Below are 17,500 nucleotides of genomic sequence, written 5' to 3'. Positions count from 1 at the left end.
ATCGAAAGTCACACAAGCAAGATGCCGAGATTTACATCGAAAGTCACACAAATCAAGATGCCGAGATTTACATCGAACGTCACACAAAGCAAGATGCCGAGATTTACATCGAAAGTCACACAAATCAAGATGCCGAGATTTACATCGAACGTCACCCAAAGCAAGATACCGAGATTTACATCGAACGTCACACAAACCAAGATGCCGAGATTTACATCGAACGTCACACAAACCAAGATGCCGAGATTTACATCGAACGTCACACAAACCAAGATGCCGAGATTTACATCGAACGTCACCCAAAGCAAGATGACGAGATTTACATTGAACGTCACACAAAGCAAGATGCCGAGATTTACATCGAAAGTCACACAAATCAAGATGCCGAGATTTACATCGAACGTCACCCAAAGCAAGATGCCGAGATTTACATCGAAAGTCACACAAATCAAGATGCCGAGATTTACATCGAACGTCACCCAAAGCAAGATGCCGAGATTTACATCGAAAGTCACACAAGCAAGATGCCGAGGCAACATTTCAACAAAATTAGTGATGAAGACAAACGAGGTCTGTATAGTTGTTTTGACAGAGGTGAGGATTTCATTCTACTCGCTCAACAAATGGCAATTCTTTGGTCAGTTGCTTACTCCATGGTGAGAATAGGATTGAAAGGCCCGACCACAAAATAACGTTCAAAAATCTAAATTAAACCCGACACCTTCGATCAGGAGTGCGACGCTTTGATAAAAGGGCCCTTCCACTAAGCAATGCGAAACTTTTGTTGTCAGCATTAATGCTACGATTACACAAGGGAAGCAATTGTTATTTCCTTGACAACCCAACTGTTTATATGTGTGGGTGCAGAACATCGAATGCACAGTTTAAACTGTCAAATGACTGGCGTAAAGCCTCATTTTATGAAAGAGGAAAAAATAAACGATTGAATACAACAAAGTCTTGGGCAACTCCTGGACGCATACGTGTTATTAAAAATAACTCAACAATTCTGTAAATGTTGTGGACTATCAATCACAGAGAAAACTTTACCTATGTACTTACAAGTTTGGCAGAGTTCCTATAGAACAGAAGCAAAACAACACACAAAAAACGATAGGCAGAGCCGAATTTGATTTGGAATGTTGAATTTGAACTTGACAACGTGTGAATTTGACTAGAAAATGTTTTGAATTTGGTTTGAAAGTGCCGAATTCTATTTGGACAATGTTTGAATTTGATCTGGAATGTCGAATTTGAACTTGCCAAATGTTATAGTTGATCGCGAAAAAGTGTAATAATAATAATAATAATAATAATAATAATAATAATAATAATAATAATAATAATAATAATAATAATAATAATAATAATAATAATAATAATAATAATAATAATAATAATAATAATGACAACAACAACAACAACAAAAGCAGCAACAACAATACTTGTATTGCATCCCAAAAAAAAGAATTATTTAAAAGGACGTGTTATAATTTAGATACAGTGTAAAATAAATAGATAATACAAATCTCAAGGATATATAAATAAGTCGCAGTTTCACAGTCATAGTTTTGATTTATATATATATGAATAATTTCAACACTGTAAAATGGTAAAAATATCAATGTAAAAATTGCAAAATAAATAAATTCATGAATGAATATTTATTTTACATTATTACTATCAGGAAGTAAAAGAACGAAAATAATGAACTAAAATAATTAAAGCTTGGATTTACAAAGCCTAATTGTAGAAGGTAGAATGTTTGTGACATCTATGATTTGTCTGATTTTGTCCATTCAAAATGCGAAATATCAGCTACTGATACACTGTAAAAACTATTCGATTGCCACTAAATGATACATTATGCTTTATTAAAATAGAGTGAGTCATGGCACTTACGTATATATAAATATAATATAAATATATGTTAACGTATGAAAATTTTGAGTATTTCGAGTTCCTCCAGCTTAAGAAATATCTTAACCATTATGACAGTGCTACAAAATTAGTGTAATATGTTGGAATTTGGAAAAATCTGAATTGTTCTCGACAGAATGCAAGAGGAGTAACAAAATTAAATTGAATGAAAGCTTAAATCTAATAAACAAATGATGATTATTTTATAATTTCGGGTTTCCACTTTATAAACAAAACACGCTGAATCAATCACAATACATCGCTCATGTATCTGTTGTCATGGAATTAAAACATGAATTACAACAAAATAAAGATGAAATAATGGAAATGAAAATGATCAACATTAATCTAAAAAAAAGTTGAAATGACCGAAAAACGAAACAACGAATTAGAGATCTATTCGAGGAGAAATTCCCTCCGCATTTTTGGAATCCAAGAAAAAACAAACGAAGCCATCGATGACTGCCTCTTACTCGTTCTGGACCTATTCAATAGATTAGAAACTCAAATTAACATCACCGGAATTGACACTTTACACCGTACTGGGAGAACGAAATCAAACCGACCCAGGCCAAAAATCATCAAATTTGTAAGGCGATTGGATCGTGATATGGTGCTCAAGGCCAGAAAAAAGTTTAAAGGCTCGGGCATTTCAATATTTGAAGTTGGATCCAGACAGTCCCCTCGATGCCCAAAGACAATCAACTGGCGCCTACACGCCCAGCCCTCGAATTCGTTCAATTAAACAGACTGAAGACCAAATATACATCACGTCGACAACCCCTGTACACTCACAACGCCAGATAGACCATCACCAAACCCAACGTAAAACTTATTACAGTCCCCGGGGAAGAGAATTTCATTCAAGACGCCATAAATCGGCACGACAAAACTCAGACCAATGACTTATCACAGACCTGTCTGAAACACCTGATAGTGACACCTCAACAAATTTGCCTTTTCATCTTCCGTTATCAAATTATGATTTTGTTGTATTATATTCTAATGTCGATAGCTTACTTAACAAACGATCAGAATTAACATGTATGATACAGAAACATAATCCCATGATAATATGTCTTACTGAAATTATGCCAAAAATTGAACTTGAGATTGATTTAGAAATTGATTTTTTTATCGATGGTTATGACTTATTTTTGAATGATTACCCAAGTCGAGGTGTTGCTATCTATGTTTTGGATTGTGTTAATGCCAATATATTCTCTTTTGATCATCCTATAATTAGTGAAAGTGTATGGTGTGATTTTGAATATAATAATTTACACATACTTGTAGGAAATATATATAGGTCTCATAATTCATACAAATTAACTTTCATTAGGGATATAAAAGAAACCTTACAGTCAGTAGGTAGAATGAAATTTGATTGCGTGATCATTGTCGGAGATTATATTTTTCCTAACATTAAATGGACAGAACCATGTCTAACTTTTCCCGACTATCTATTTGTCGAGGCAATTAGGGATGCTTTCTTTATTCAGCTGGTGACACAGGCTACGAGACACCGACTGAACCAAACTAGTAATATACTCGACTTGGTAATATGTAACGATGATTATTGGATTAATAACATTGACCATTTGCCTTCGGTGGGTAAAAGTGATCATGACTCACTTCTTATATCGTTAAATCTTTCATCCGCCAAACATCCTTTACATGTTTATTTTGATTATTTCAAAGGTAATTACAATTCTTGTAGAGAAGACCTAAATGCCGTGAATTGGGATGCTCTTGAAGGCTACGGTGTGAATGAAGCGTGGTTGTTTTTTAAAAACAAACTAAAATGTATAGAATCTAAACACATTCCATTAAGATGTAACAAAAAAATTAGTTCTAATAAACCCTTGTGGTTGACAAAAAACGTTAAACGTACAATTAATAAGAAACATAAATTGTATAAGAAATTCAAAAAGTATCCTACAACAGATAATTTTCATAATTATGTCAAGGTTAGAAATAATACCAAATACACGATTCAAAATGCTGTGAAAACGTATGAATGTACATTGGCAACACGAATGTAAGAGTAGTCCGAAAGGCTTTTGGAGATACGTAAACAGAAAGTTGAAAAGAAAACCAGGTGTTAGTGTTTTACTGAAAGATGATGGTACCAAGGTTACTTCGGATATAGATAAAGCTAATGTTTTAAATAATTATTTTTCATCTGTGTTTGTTCAAGAAGACACTACAAATATACCAACTTTCAATGTTACAAATCAATTAAAAAACGTCCCCGATTTTTATATTACACAAGAAGACATACTTGCAAAATTGTTGAATTTAGACGTGACTAAAAGCATGGGACCCGATTCCCTTCATCCCCGTTTACTGAAAGAAGTGGCCTTTGAAATATCACAGCCTCTATCAACAATATATAATAAGTCTCTTGAATCTGGTACCTTACCCATTGAATGGAAACAAGCCAATGTTACTGCCATTCATAAAAAGGGAAGCAAACTAGATGCTGCAAACTATAGACCCATCAGCTTAACATGCATACTCTGTAAGGTTATGGAATCTGTCTTGAAAGACCGAATAATGGGCTTTCTTGAAAGTCATACGCTGCTAAACGATGACCATCATGGTTTTAGATCAAAGAGATCATGCATTACTCAACTTTTACAGGTGATGGAGGTTTTTGCCAAGTTAAATGATCGTGATCAATGCATTGATGTTGTTTATCTTGATTTCCGCAAGGCTTTTGATTCTGTGCCTCATGAGAGATTATTTATTAAACTAAAAGCATATGGATTTAAAGGGAATATCTTTAATTGGATTAAAGACTTTCTTAATAATCGAATACAAAGGGTCATTGTCAATGGTGTGGGGTCGGATTTTAAGAATGTAATTAGCGGTGTACCCAAAGGAAGCGTATTGGGACCACTTTTTATTTCTTTTATATATAAATGATTTACCATGTGGCATAAATTCAGCCTGCAAACTGTTTGCAGACGATACAAAGATCTATAGTACAACTGAACATCATAACATTCTACAAAATGATATATTTTCACATTTCAAATGGTCTACAACATGACATTTGGATTTTAATGTTTCGAAATGTAAAGTATTACATATAGGAAAAAAATCCATATCATAATTATTTTACCGATACTTCTATGTCAAATCTACTTTCCGTTGTGCCTTATGCAAAGGATGTGGGAGTTACTTTTGATTCACATTTGAATTTTGATTTACATATTGATAATTGTGTAAGCCGTGCAAACAGAATGATGGGAATAATATATAGAACCTTTATAAGTCTTGATAAAACCACATTTTTTTATTTGTATAAATCGCTCGTTCGACCAATTCTAGAATACGGAAATTGCATCTGGAGTCCATTATATAAAAGATAATCTATCAGTATTGAAAGTGTACAGAGGAGAGCTACCAAATGATTTATACAATACAGTATTTATCTTATAAGGAAAGGTTCGAATTTCTTGACTTACCCAGTTTGAAATATAGAAGAATTCGTGGGGATTTAATTCAGGTTTATAGATTGGTACATGGTATGGATAGGATAGACTTTTCTAATTTTTTTTTTCATATTCTAATATTACTTTTACTTGAGGGGACAAGTTTAAGATTTTTGTCTGTAGATGCAAAACAAACATAAGACAAAACTGGTTCGGTATTCGTATTGTTCAGAAATGGAACAGTTTGAAATTTGAAACAAAGAATGCAAAATCTATGGATTATTTCAAGGTGTTAGTAGACAGGGAATTATATGATGGGAGATTTATATATGACAAATAATACGTGTTTGCTCTGCTGTTGACATGGCTTTCAATCTTGTATGTATATATTTTGCATTATTATATTATTATGGTTATCTTCTATACGAGTGTATATGTGTGTGTGTGTGTGTGTGTGTGTTTGCGTGTGTGTGTGCTTTGCATGTCACGGTTAAAGATATATGTTTGTACACCACATGAGTACATTTAAGTTGAAATACTATCTTTACCACGTGTATCATTATTGTAATATTTAATCAATAGATTTATGGCATTACTAAATAATATTAAGGGCATTCAAGGGATCTTATCCTATTTTGCCCTATACCACATGTTATGTTATGTTATGTTATGCATTCTTCGTGTTTCGTGATAAAGGGGAAACCCGAACTTTCAAATTATCTGTTCTCTTTAATTGAATTTAGATTGGGGATATGTGGAATAGAAAACATGTAAAATTGACAGTTAACACCCAAAGCTTTCTATCGATATGTTTATGCATTTGTTATCAAATACAAATAAGATATAAGAAAAAGAATTAATTTGTAAGTAGAATCTCGAGTAATATATTATATAACAAAATGTTGGTTCCTTGATATAAATCATGCAACATACGTATCAATATTTCAGGTCAAAAAGTAATTATAACAAAATTAAATCATTTATAAAAGAAGAATTTAAAATATTCACTTTATTCATCCCATACGCGAAGTTGTCTACTGGTCTATTCCAAAGGAATGCCGGAATAACCAATGCGTCAGCTATGAAAAGCACGGCAATATATATATATATATATATATATATATATATATATATATATATATATATATATATATATATATTATAATAATAATAATAATAATAATAATACACATTTATACAGCGCTCATTCTCGTGTAAAACACAAGCTCTGGGCACTTTACAATATAAATGATCAATTTTGAGTGGGAATATAAATAATGAATAAATAACAACAATAATAATTCATAGCCAAATCAAGGATTCATAATGTGAATAAAAAATAAATAAACTAAAGATGTGTGTTGAGATTCTTTTTAAAGGCAGGTAAATACTTACACTCTCTCAAACCACGTGGTAGTTCATTCCAAATCTTGGGGCGGAAACAAGCAAACGATCTATCGCCAAATTTTGTTCTTGATCTTTTTTCCGAAATTTTCGTTTGGTCATTACATGATCTTAAGGTGTAATTTTAAAATTTACACATGACCACGTGATCTGTGAGATATGCCGGTGTTAAACCAGTCAAACACTTATAAACAAGACACGCTGCTTTGTAATATGTGCGATTTTCAATGGGCAACCAGTGGAGAGAGGCCAAAAAAAAAATAATAAAAATTAAAAAAAAAAAAATATATATATATATATAGATATATATATATATAATCAGAGTATTCTCGTCATTAAATTACATTTGCAAAATTCTAAAAATGAAATATAATTTTGTTATGAAATAACAGGATGATATAGCACTTAAATATAGCAGAAATTCTCTTTCAAACAAGAATTAATAGTTTTGAAAAAAAAACTAATTGCAGATGGCGATAAACATGTAAAGGTATAAAGCATGGATTAATGTGTTCACGAAAATGATGTGTTATTTCAACATGATAATAGTAATGATGATAACGATGATGATGATGATGATGATGATGATGATGATGATGATGATGATGATGATGATGATGATGATGATGATGATAATAATAATAATAATAATAATAATAATAATAATAATAATAATAATAATAATAATAATAATAATAATAAATAATAATGACAACAACAACAACAACAAAAGCAGCAACAACAATACTTGTATTGCATCCCAAAAAAGAATTATTTAAAAGGACGTGTTATAATTTAGATATAGTGTAAAATAAATAGATAATACAAATCTCAAGGATATATAAATAAGTCGCAGTTTCACAGTCATAGTTTTGATTTATATATATGAAGAATTGCAACACTGTAAAATGGTAAAAATATCAATGTAAAAATTACAAAATAAATAAATCCATGAATGATTATTTAATTTACATTATTACTATCAAGAAGTTAAAGAGCCAAAATAATGATATTAAAAAATTAAAGCTTGCAATTACAAAGCCTAATTGTAGACCGTATAATGTTTGTGACATCTATGATTTGCCTGATTTTGTACATTCAAAATGTGAAATATCAGCTGCTGATACACTGTATAAAAACTATTCGATTGCCACTAAATGACATATTATGCTTTATTAAAATAGAGTGAGTCATGGCACTTACGTACATATAAATATAATATAAATATATGTTAACGTATGAAAATTAAGAGTATTTCGAGTTCCTCCAGCTTAAGAAATATCTTAACCATTATGACAGTGCTACAAAATTAGTGTAATATGTTGGAATTTGGAAAATCTGAATTGTTCTCGACAGAATGCAAGAGGAGTAACAAAATTAAATTGAATGAAAGCTTAAATCTAATAAACAAATGATGATTATTTTATAATTTCGGGTTTCCACTTTATAAACAAAACACGCTGAATCAATCACAATACATCGCTCATGTATCTGTTGTTATGGAATTAAAACATAAATTACAACAAAATAAAGATGAAATAATGGAAATGAAAATGATCAACATAAATCTAAAAACAACGTTGAAATGACCGAAAAAACGAAACAACGAATTAGAAATCTATTCGAGGAGAAATTCCCTCCGCATTTTTGGAATCCAAAAATAACAAACGAAGCCATCGATGACTGCCTATTACTCGTTCTGGATTTATTCAATAGATTAGAAACTCAAATTGACATCACCGGAATTGACACTTTACACCGTACTGGGAGAACGAAATCAAATCGACCCAGGCCAATAATCATCAAATTTGTAAGGCGATTAGATCGTGATATGGTGCTCAAGGCCAGAAAAAAAGTTTAAAGGCTCGGGTATTTCAATATTTGAAGACTTAACGCAGAAGAATTTCAATCTGCTCAAAGCAGCAAAAAATGACGAAAGGATCGACTCGGCATGGTCAATGAACGGACAAGTCATGGCAGTCACCATCTATGGTGTGAGACTCAGGTTGGATCCAGACAGTCCCCTCGATGCCCAAAGACAATCAACTGGCGCCGACACGCCCAGCCCTCGAATTCGTTCAATTAAACAGACTGAAGACCAAATATACATCACGTCGACAACCCCTGTACACTCACAACGCCAGATAGACCATCACCAAACCCAACGTCAAACTTATTACAGTCCCCGGGGAAGAGAATTTCATTCAAGACGCCATAAATCGGCACGACAAAACTCAGACCAATGACTTATCACAGACCTGTCTGAAACACCTGATAGTGACACCTCAACAAATTTGCCTTTTCATCTTCCTTTATCAAATTATGATTTTGTTGTATTATATTCTAATGTCGATAGCTTACTTAACAAACGATCAGAATTAGCATGTATGATACAGAAACATAATCCCATGATAATATGTCTTACTGAAATTATGCCAAAAATTGAACTTGAGATTGATTTAGAAATTGATTTTTTTATCGATGGTTATGACTTATTTTTGAATGATTACCCAAGTCGGGGTGTTGCTATCTATGTTTTGGATTGTGTTAATGCCAATATATTCTCTTTTGATCATCCTATAATTAGTGAAAGTGTATGGTGTGATTTTGAATATAATAATTTACACATACTTGTAGGAAATATATATAGGTCTCATAATTCATGCAAATTAACTTTCATTAGGGATATAAAAGAAACCTTACAGTCAGTAGGTAGAATGAAATTTGATTGCGTGATCATTGTCGGAGATTATAATTTTCCTAACATTAAATGGACAGTACCATGTCTAACTTTTCCCGACTATCTATTTGTCGAGGCAATTAGGGATGCTTTCTTTATTCAGCTGGTGGCACAGGCTACGAGACACCGACTGAACCAAACTAGTAATTGGTAATATGTAACGATGATTATTGGATTAATAACATTGACCATTTACCTTCGGTGGGTAAAAGTGATCATGACTCACTTCTTATATCGTTAAATCTTTCATCCGCCAAACATCCTTCACATGTTTATTTTGATTATTTCAAAGGTAATTACAACTCTTGTAGAGAAGACCTAAATGCCGTGAATTGGGATGCTCTTGAAGGCTACGGTGTGAATGAAGCGTGGTTGTTTTTTAAAAACAAACTAAAATGTATAGAATCTAAACACATTCCATTAAGATGTAACCAAAAATTTAGTTCTAATAAACCATTGTGGTTGACAAAAAACGTTAAACGTACAATTAATAAGAAACATAAATTGTATAAGAAATTCAAAAAGTATCCTACAACAGATAATTTTCATAATTATGTCAAGGTTAGAAATAATACCAAATACACGATTCAAAATGGTGTGAAAACGTATGAATGTACATTGGCACACGAATGTAAGAGTAGTCCGAAAGGCTTTTGGAGATACGTAAACAGAAAGTTGAAAAGAAAACCAGGTGTTAGTGTTTTACTGAAAGATGATGGTACCAAGGTTACTTCGGATATTGATAAAGCTAATGTTTTAAATAATTATTTTTCATCTGTGTTTGTTCAAGAAGACACTACAAATATACCAACGTTCAATGTTACAAATCAATTAAACGTCCCCGATTTTTATATTACACAAGAAGACATACTTGCAAAATTGTTGAATTTAGACGTGACTAAAAGCATGGGACCCGATTCCCTTCATCCCCGTTTACTGAAAGAAGTGGTCTTTGAAATATCACAGCCGCTATCAACAATATATAATAAGTCTCTTGAATCTGGTACCTTACCCATTGAATGGAAACAAGCCAATGTTACTGCCATTCATAAAAAGGGAAGCAAACTAGATGCTGCAAACTATAGACCCATCAGCTTAACATGCATACTCTGTCAGGTTATGGAATCTATCTTGAAAGACCGAATAATGGACTTTCTTGAAAGTCATACGCTGCTAAACGATGACCAGCAATACAAATGGTCATTGTCAATGGTGTGGGGTCGGATTTTAAGAATGTAATTAGCGGTGTACCCCAAGGAAGCGTATTGGGACCACTTTTATTTCTTTTATATATAAATGATTTACCATGTGGCATCAATTCAGCCTGCAAACTGTTTGCAGACGATACAAAGATCTATAGTACAACTGAACATCATAACATTCTACAAAATAATATAATTTCACTTTTCAAATGGTCTACAACATGACATTTGGATTTTAATGTTTCGAAATGTAAATATAGGAAAAAATAATCCATGTCATAATTATTTTACCGATACTTTTATGTCAAATATACTTTCCGTTGTGCCTTATGAAAAGGATGTGGGAGTTACTTTTGATTCACATTTGAATTTTGATTTACATATTGATAATTGTGTAAGCCGTGCAAACAGAATGATGGAATAATATATAGAACCTTTATAAGTCTTGATAAAACCACATTTTTATATTTGTATAAATCGCTCATTCGACCAATTCTAGAATACGGAAATTGCATCTGGAGCCCATTATATAAAAGACAATCTATTAGTATTGAAAGTGTACAAAGGAGAGATACCAAAAAAAATTATACAATACAGTATTTATCTTATAAGGAAAGGTTAGAATTTCTTGACTTACCTAGTTTGAATTATAGAAGAATTCGTGGGGATTTAATTCAAGTTTATAGATTGGTACATTGTCTGGATAGGATAGACTTTTCTGATTTTTTTTCATATTCTAATATTACTTTTACTAGAGGGGACAAGTTTAAGATTTTTGTCTCTAGATGCAAAACAAACATAAGACAAAACTGGTTCGGTATTCGTATTGTTCAGAAATGGAACAGTTTGAAATTTGAATCAAAGAATGCAAAATCTATGGATTATTTCAAGGTGTTAGTAGACAGGGAATTATATGATGGGAGATTTATATATGACGAATAATACGTGTTTGCTCTGCTGTTGACATGGCTTTCAATCTTGTATGTATATATTATGCATTATTATATTATTATGGTTATCTTCTATACGCGTGTGTGTGTGTGTGTGTGTGTGTGTGTGTGTGTGTGTGTGTGGTTGTGTGTGCGCTTTGCATGTCACGGTTAAAGATATATGTTTGCACACCACATGAGTACATTTAAGTTGAAATACTATCTTTACCACGTGTATCGTTATTGTAATATTTAATCAATAGATTTATGGCAGTACTAATTAATATTAGGGGCATTCAAAGGATCGTATCCTATTTTGCCCTATACCACATGTTATGTAAAGTTAAGAATGTATGGCAACAATATAATTATAACAATTATAAGTAATTTTCGGGGTAAAAGATAACTTTGTATACAAAAGGGAAAAACAGATTGGCACATTCTTGATGGCGAATGCATGTTTGTTGGTCCTCTAGAAAAGGAGGGTAGCCTTCTTTGAATTCTGCCACCTTTTTCAGGATGGGACCAGTGATTGAATGGCTATCGTCAACAGTTGGGTTAGATATCGCTCTGATATCGTCATCTTTCTTAGAACGGCCACCTCGAAAATATCGCAAAATTGCCACAGTTTTCGAATTAACACGACGGAGGTGAATGTGTTTGGTATTATCGGAGAAAAAGTCATCAGGCGCTTTAAAAACAATGACCGCTGGATACTTCCCTCTTCTCATGGACCAGTCACGTGATTTCTTGAAATCAGGTGACAAGTAGAATCCAGAGCCATCGGAGTAGTCTAGTCTTCTACGACCTGTGTCAACTAAAACGCCATTGTCCAAAATATGCTTTGCATAAGTGACATTTGTTCCGTGGTAATGATAGCTAAATCCTGATTCAGTTTCAATATCTGTCGTTTTGACTTGTACTTTTTCTACATTGATCATTTTCACTGTCTTGTTCTTGTTATTTTTTTCCATTTTCATCCAAACGTCTGCACCGATCTGGTAATTCAATGTCTTGATCAAACCAGGTATCTCTAGAGGTTGGGTTATAGGGATACGGCCCATCTTGATCACATTCTTGATAGTCTTGCAAATGGCAAAGAGCCCAATAGGATGCATCCTGCGATAAAAGAATATCTTCGTGGATGGAGCTTGCAACAATTTTAGAATACTCTTTTTTGAAAACAAGTTGAGTCAGCATTTCTTCACATTCTGGTCTGGAACGGAAATAGCTTTGATTGGGCAACAGCATGCATTTCTCCTCTATATAAATTTGAATGTTCTGTAATTTGTCATCGTGACTTGATAGTGTAGGATCGATTGTTTCCTTGTCTTTCAGATATTTTAGCGCATCGGAATTCAACAGTCTTTCAAATTGTCTTTCAACTGCAGAAATACAATAAGTAAAATTAAAAGTTTATCCATATTATGATGTATAGGCATATTATATCATATCATATTATATCATATCGTATCATATCACATTATATCATATCATATCATAATATCATATCATATCATATCATATCATATCATATCATATCATATCATATCATATCATATCATATCATATCATATCAGATCATATCATATCAAATCTTATCATATCATATCATATCATATCATATCATACCATACCTTATCATATCATATCATATCATATCATATCATATCATATCATATCATATCATATCATATCATATCATATCATATCATAATATATCATATCGTATCATATGGGGCTTATTTTAACTAACTAACCATTGGATTTTTGGTGTATTTTAATTTAACAGCAATAATATTATGAACTTGTAATTTCTGGAGTAATGTTGAATCGTTGTTATAGACTTGCAATTGTTTCAATATACTTGACTCTTTCATAACTATATAATCATTTTGAATTATCTGAGTCCTGTCCATTATTGACCAGCTCATACGATTTAATGTAGTTCCCCCCCCCCCCATCTTCTCTTATGGCCCAATTTTTGTAATACGTCCTGGATGTGTTATTAAAAAGTTACAATTGTGAACAAAAATGATTCCAAGATACTTTTAATAATCTCAATTTAGAAAATTTTGCTCAAGAAACATCAGTAATTATACATATATCAGGAATAAGTTATTCTAATAAACAAAACTTACTATTTGTCAACATTAATTTTTTACTGCCATATTTTGAGAGAAAAAATACTGAAAGTATTCTCCATTGAAAAAACACACAATTTAAGATGATCCATTTCTTTGTTTCAACCGCAAGGATGTTTCACGAGTAATTTATAGCTTCAGAAAAATCTAAGTTAAAAACCATCAATTACAAAGAACAACAGGTGATATCGTCAAGAACCATAATTAAAATAGTATATATCCTGAGCATTCTTCGCCACTTATTAATCTTCGCTTCAAATTAAAATGTTTCCAGCAAGACTCATTAATAATAAAATTACATGAATTTGATTTTGTTTTTAAAGTCATTCATGAGGCAGAGAGTAAAATAAAATACAGAACATTTATATAGCCCAATTACTACTAAACATGCCCAAAGCGCTTTACAACCAATCCCTGCACTGTAGGGTACAGTTGTACCCCAAGGCCCGTTCTTTTTTTCTTTTTTTTTAAATATTTTTTGGGGTGTTGGGGGGCTCTAAAATATGTATATTTCAAGGGATCTGCCCCAATTTGGATAATTCCTCAAAAAGTATGAGTTATAAGTAATACTGAAAAATTATTTGAAAGAAATGAGTAGTTTTTGAGATACATATGCATGACATTTCTAGTGTCCTATTCCTGCACTGTGGTGTACAAATGTGCTCCATACTGCACATAATTAAATACAAATGTTTCTTTTATATCCCATTGTGTTTATGATTGGGACTAAGAGATAATCTGCATAGCAAATTGTTCTTAGTGGTTCATTGGCAAACATTGATGATTTAGGCATAAGGATTAATTTCAACTCTCAGTCTCTTGGTGTACGACCAGATTTGACAAACTAAATATTATGTAGAATATGTTCATCGAACAATAGTTAAAATCTTTCTGGTCCACACCAATACCTTCATCACCAACATTCTTATCATCATCATCATCATCATCATCATCATCATCATCATCATCATCATCATCATCATCATCATCATCATCGTCATCGTCATCATCATCATCATCATCATCATCATCATCACCATCATCATCATCATCATCATCATCGTCATTATCATCACCACCTTTTTTTCTTTCTTACCCGCTGTAATTAGGAATTATTAAATGTCACTTATTTAGTTGTGTAGTTTGAACGCTTCTCTAATTCTAACGTTATTAATTCTGACATTGTAATAAATGAATGAGACCGTAAATATAAGAGCGAGTATAAGACTGAATGATCCCAATGGAGCCTTCGGCACATCTACTTCATGATACATCGTTATAATTTCCTAAGTCATAAATTACGTTGAGCCAGGAGAAACACAATGTAATTTCCTTTTTATTCATTATTACAGTCAGTTCATCCTATCTTATCTGATCTTATCATCATAATCATCGTCGTCGTCGTCGTTGTTGTCATCATCAGCAGTAGCGGCAGCATTCTCTTTATCATTCTTATAATCAATAGCTTTAAACGTCTTCTTATAAATCTAATGGCAATTCGGAAAGGGAAATAATAGATTTAGACAATAACAATATGTGCCAGTAATTTTCTGGGTGACTTCTTTTTGACAGGAGATTTTCTTTACAGTATCCCAATTAACCTCCGGTTAGAAATCTTCAAAGGTAAGCTGAGGGTCTAGATTAACGATTTGTTATCTTTTTTCAAATTTAGCATTAAAATTATATACTTACGTCGGGAATTTTCTTCAGAAGGATCATCAACTGACTCCTTTTCGTCCGCTATTGTCTCCTTAGATACCGTACCTGGAAAATATAAATTATAAATAAATGGAAACATAAGAGTTCATGATAATTAAATATAACATTTTTAAAAATACTCAATTTGACGTAAATTGTATTAGAACGTGTTACAAATATATGTTTAATATCCCCCAAAACAAAGAAAAAGTAACCAAAATACTTTTATTCTGGCAAAAATTATACGATCCTGCAATTAGCTTTTTCCACATCATATTGACTTGAGATGGTAGCAGTCATCACCTTTTACTTTAGATCAATCTAATTTTACTTCTATGTTTATTGGTTCTACGAGATTATCCTTTGATCACCACCACAATCATCATTTATCATCATCATCATCATCATCATCATCATCATCATCATCATCATCATCATCATAATCATCATCATCATCATCATCATCATCATCATCATCATCATCATCATCATCATCATCATCATCATCATTATCATCACCACCTTTTTTTCTTTCTTACCCGCTGTAATTAGGAATTATCAAATGTCACTTATTTAGTTGTGTAGTTTGAACGCTTCTCTAATTCTAACGTTATTAATTCTGACATTGTAATAAATGAATGAGACCGTAAATATAAGAGCGAGTATAAGACTGAATGATCCCAATGGAGCCTTCGGCACATCTACTTCATGATACATCGTTATAATTTCCTAAGTCATAAATTACGTTGAGCCAGGAGAAACACAATGTAATTTCCTTTTTATTCATTATTACAGTCAGTTCATCCTATCTTATCTGATCTTATCATCATAATCATCGTCGTCGTCGTCGTTGTTGTCATCATCAGCAGTAGCGGCAGCATTCTCTTTATCATTCTTATAATCAATAGCTTTAAACGTCTTCTTATAAATCTAATGGCAATTCTGAATGGGAAATAATAGATCTAGACAATAACAATGTGTGCCAGTAATTTTCTGGGTGACTTCTTTTTGACAGGAGATTTTCTTTACAGTATCCCAATTAACCTCCGGTTATAAATCTTCAAAGGTAAACTGAGGGGTCTAGATTAACGATTTGTTATCTTTTTTCAAATTTAGCATTAAAATTATATACTTACGTCGGGAATTTTCTTCAGAAGGATCATCAACTGACTCCTTTTCGTCCGCTATTGTCTCCTTAGATAACGTACCTGGAAAATATAAATTATAAATAAATGGAAAAATAAGAGTTCATGATAATTAAATATAACATTTTTTTAAAATACTCAATTTGACGTAAATTGTATTAGAACGTGTTACAAATATATGTTTAATATCCCCCAAACAAAGAAAAAGTAACCAAAATACTTTTATTCTGGCAAAAATTATACGATCCTGCAATTAGCTTTTTCCACATCATATTGACTTGAGATGGTAGCAGTCATCACCTTTTACTTTAGATCAATCTAATTTTACTTCTATGTTTATTGGTTCTACGAGATTATCCTTTGATCACCACCACAATCATCATTGTTATCATCATCATCATCATCATCATCATAATCATCATCATCATCATCATCATCATCATCATCATCATCATCATCATCATCATCATCATCATCATCATCATCATTATCATCACCATCATTTGTTATTTCTTATCGGCTGTAATTAGGAATTATCAAATGTCACTTATTTAGTTGTGTAGTTTGAACGCTTCTCTAATTCTAACGTTATTAATTCTGACATTGTAATAAATGAATGAGACCGTAAATATAAGAGCGAGTATAAGACTGAATGATCCCAATGGAGCCTTCGGCACATCTACTTCATGATACATCGTTATAATTTCCTACGTCATAAATTACGTTGAGCCAGGAGAAACACAATGTAATTTCGTTTTTATTCATTATTACAGTCAGTTCATCCTATCTTATCTGATATTATCATCATAAACATTGTTGTCGTCGTCGTTGTCATCATCAGCAGTAGCGGCAGCATTCTCTTTATCATTCTTATA

The 17,500-nt window shown here is 32.2% G+C and overlaps 1 protein-coding gene across 1 annotated transcript in view; it reads right to left on the bottom strand.

Moving 5' to 3' along the window:
* Nucleotides 1–12,676: 12,676 nt before the first annotated feature.
* Nucleotides 12,677–17,500, bottom strand: part of LOC144960739 (uncharacterized) — a 126,257-nt gene continuing 121,433 nt past the window's right edge. Inside the window, exons 10-12 of the mRNA XM_078894032.1 lie at nt 16,617–16,688; nt 15,475–15,546; nt 12,677–13,023 (exon numbers count right to left, since the gene is read on the bottom strand). Coding sequence (XP_078750158.1) covers nt 16,676–16,688 — 13 coding nt within the window. The 3' untranslated portion in view covers nt 12,677–13,023; nt 15,475–15,546; nt 16,617–16,675. The remainder of the gene's footprint in view (nt 13,024–15,474; nt 15,547–16,616; nt 16,689–17,500) is intronic.

The sequence above is a fragment of the Berghia stephanieae genome, chromosome 15 (assembly GCF_034508935.2).
Source record: "Berghia stephanieae isolate SIO BIC M18660-M18661 chromosome 15, UCSD_Bste_1.3, whole genome shotgun sequence".
Lineage (NCBI taxonomy): Eukaryota > Metazoa > Mollusca > Gastropoda > Nudibranchia > Aeolidiidae > Berghia > Berghia stephanieae.
Note: the sequence above shows the minus strand (reverse complement) of the source record. Positions and strands in the feature narration are given on the sequence as shown.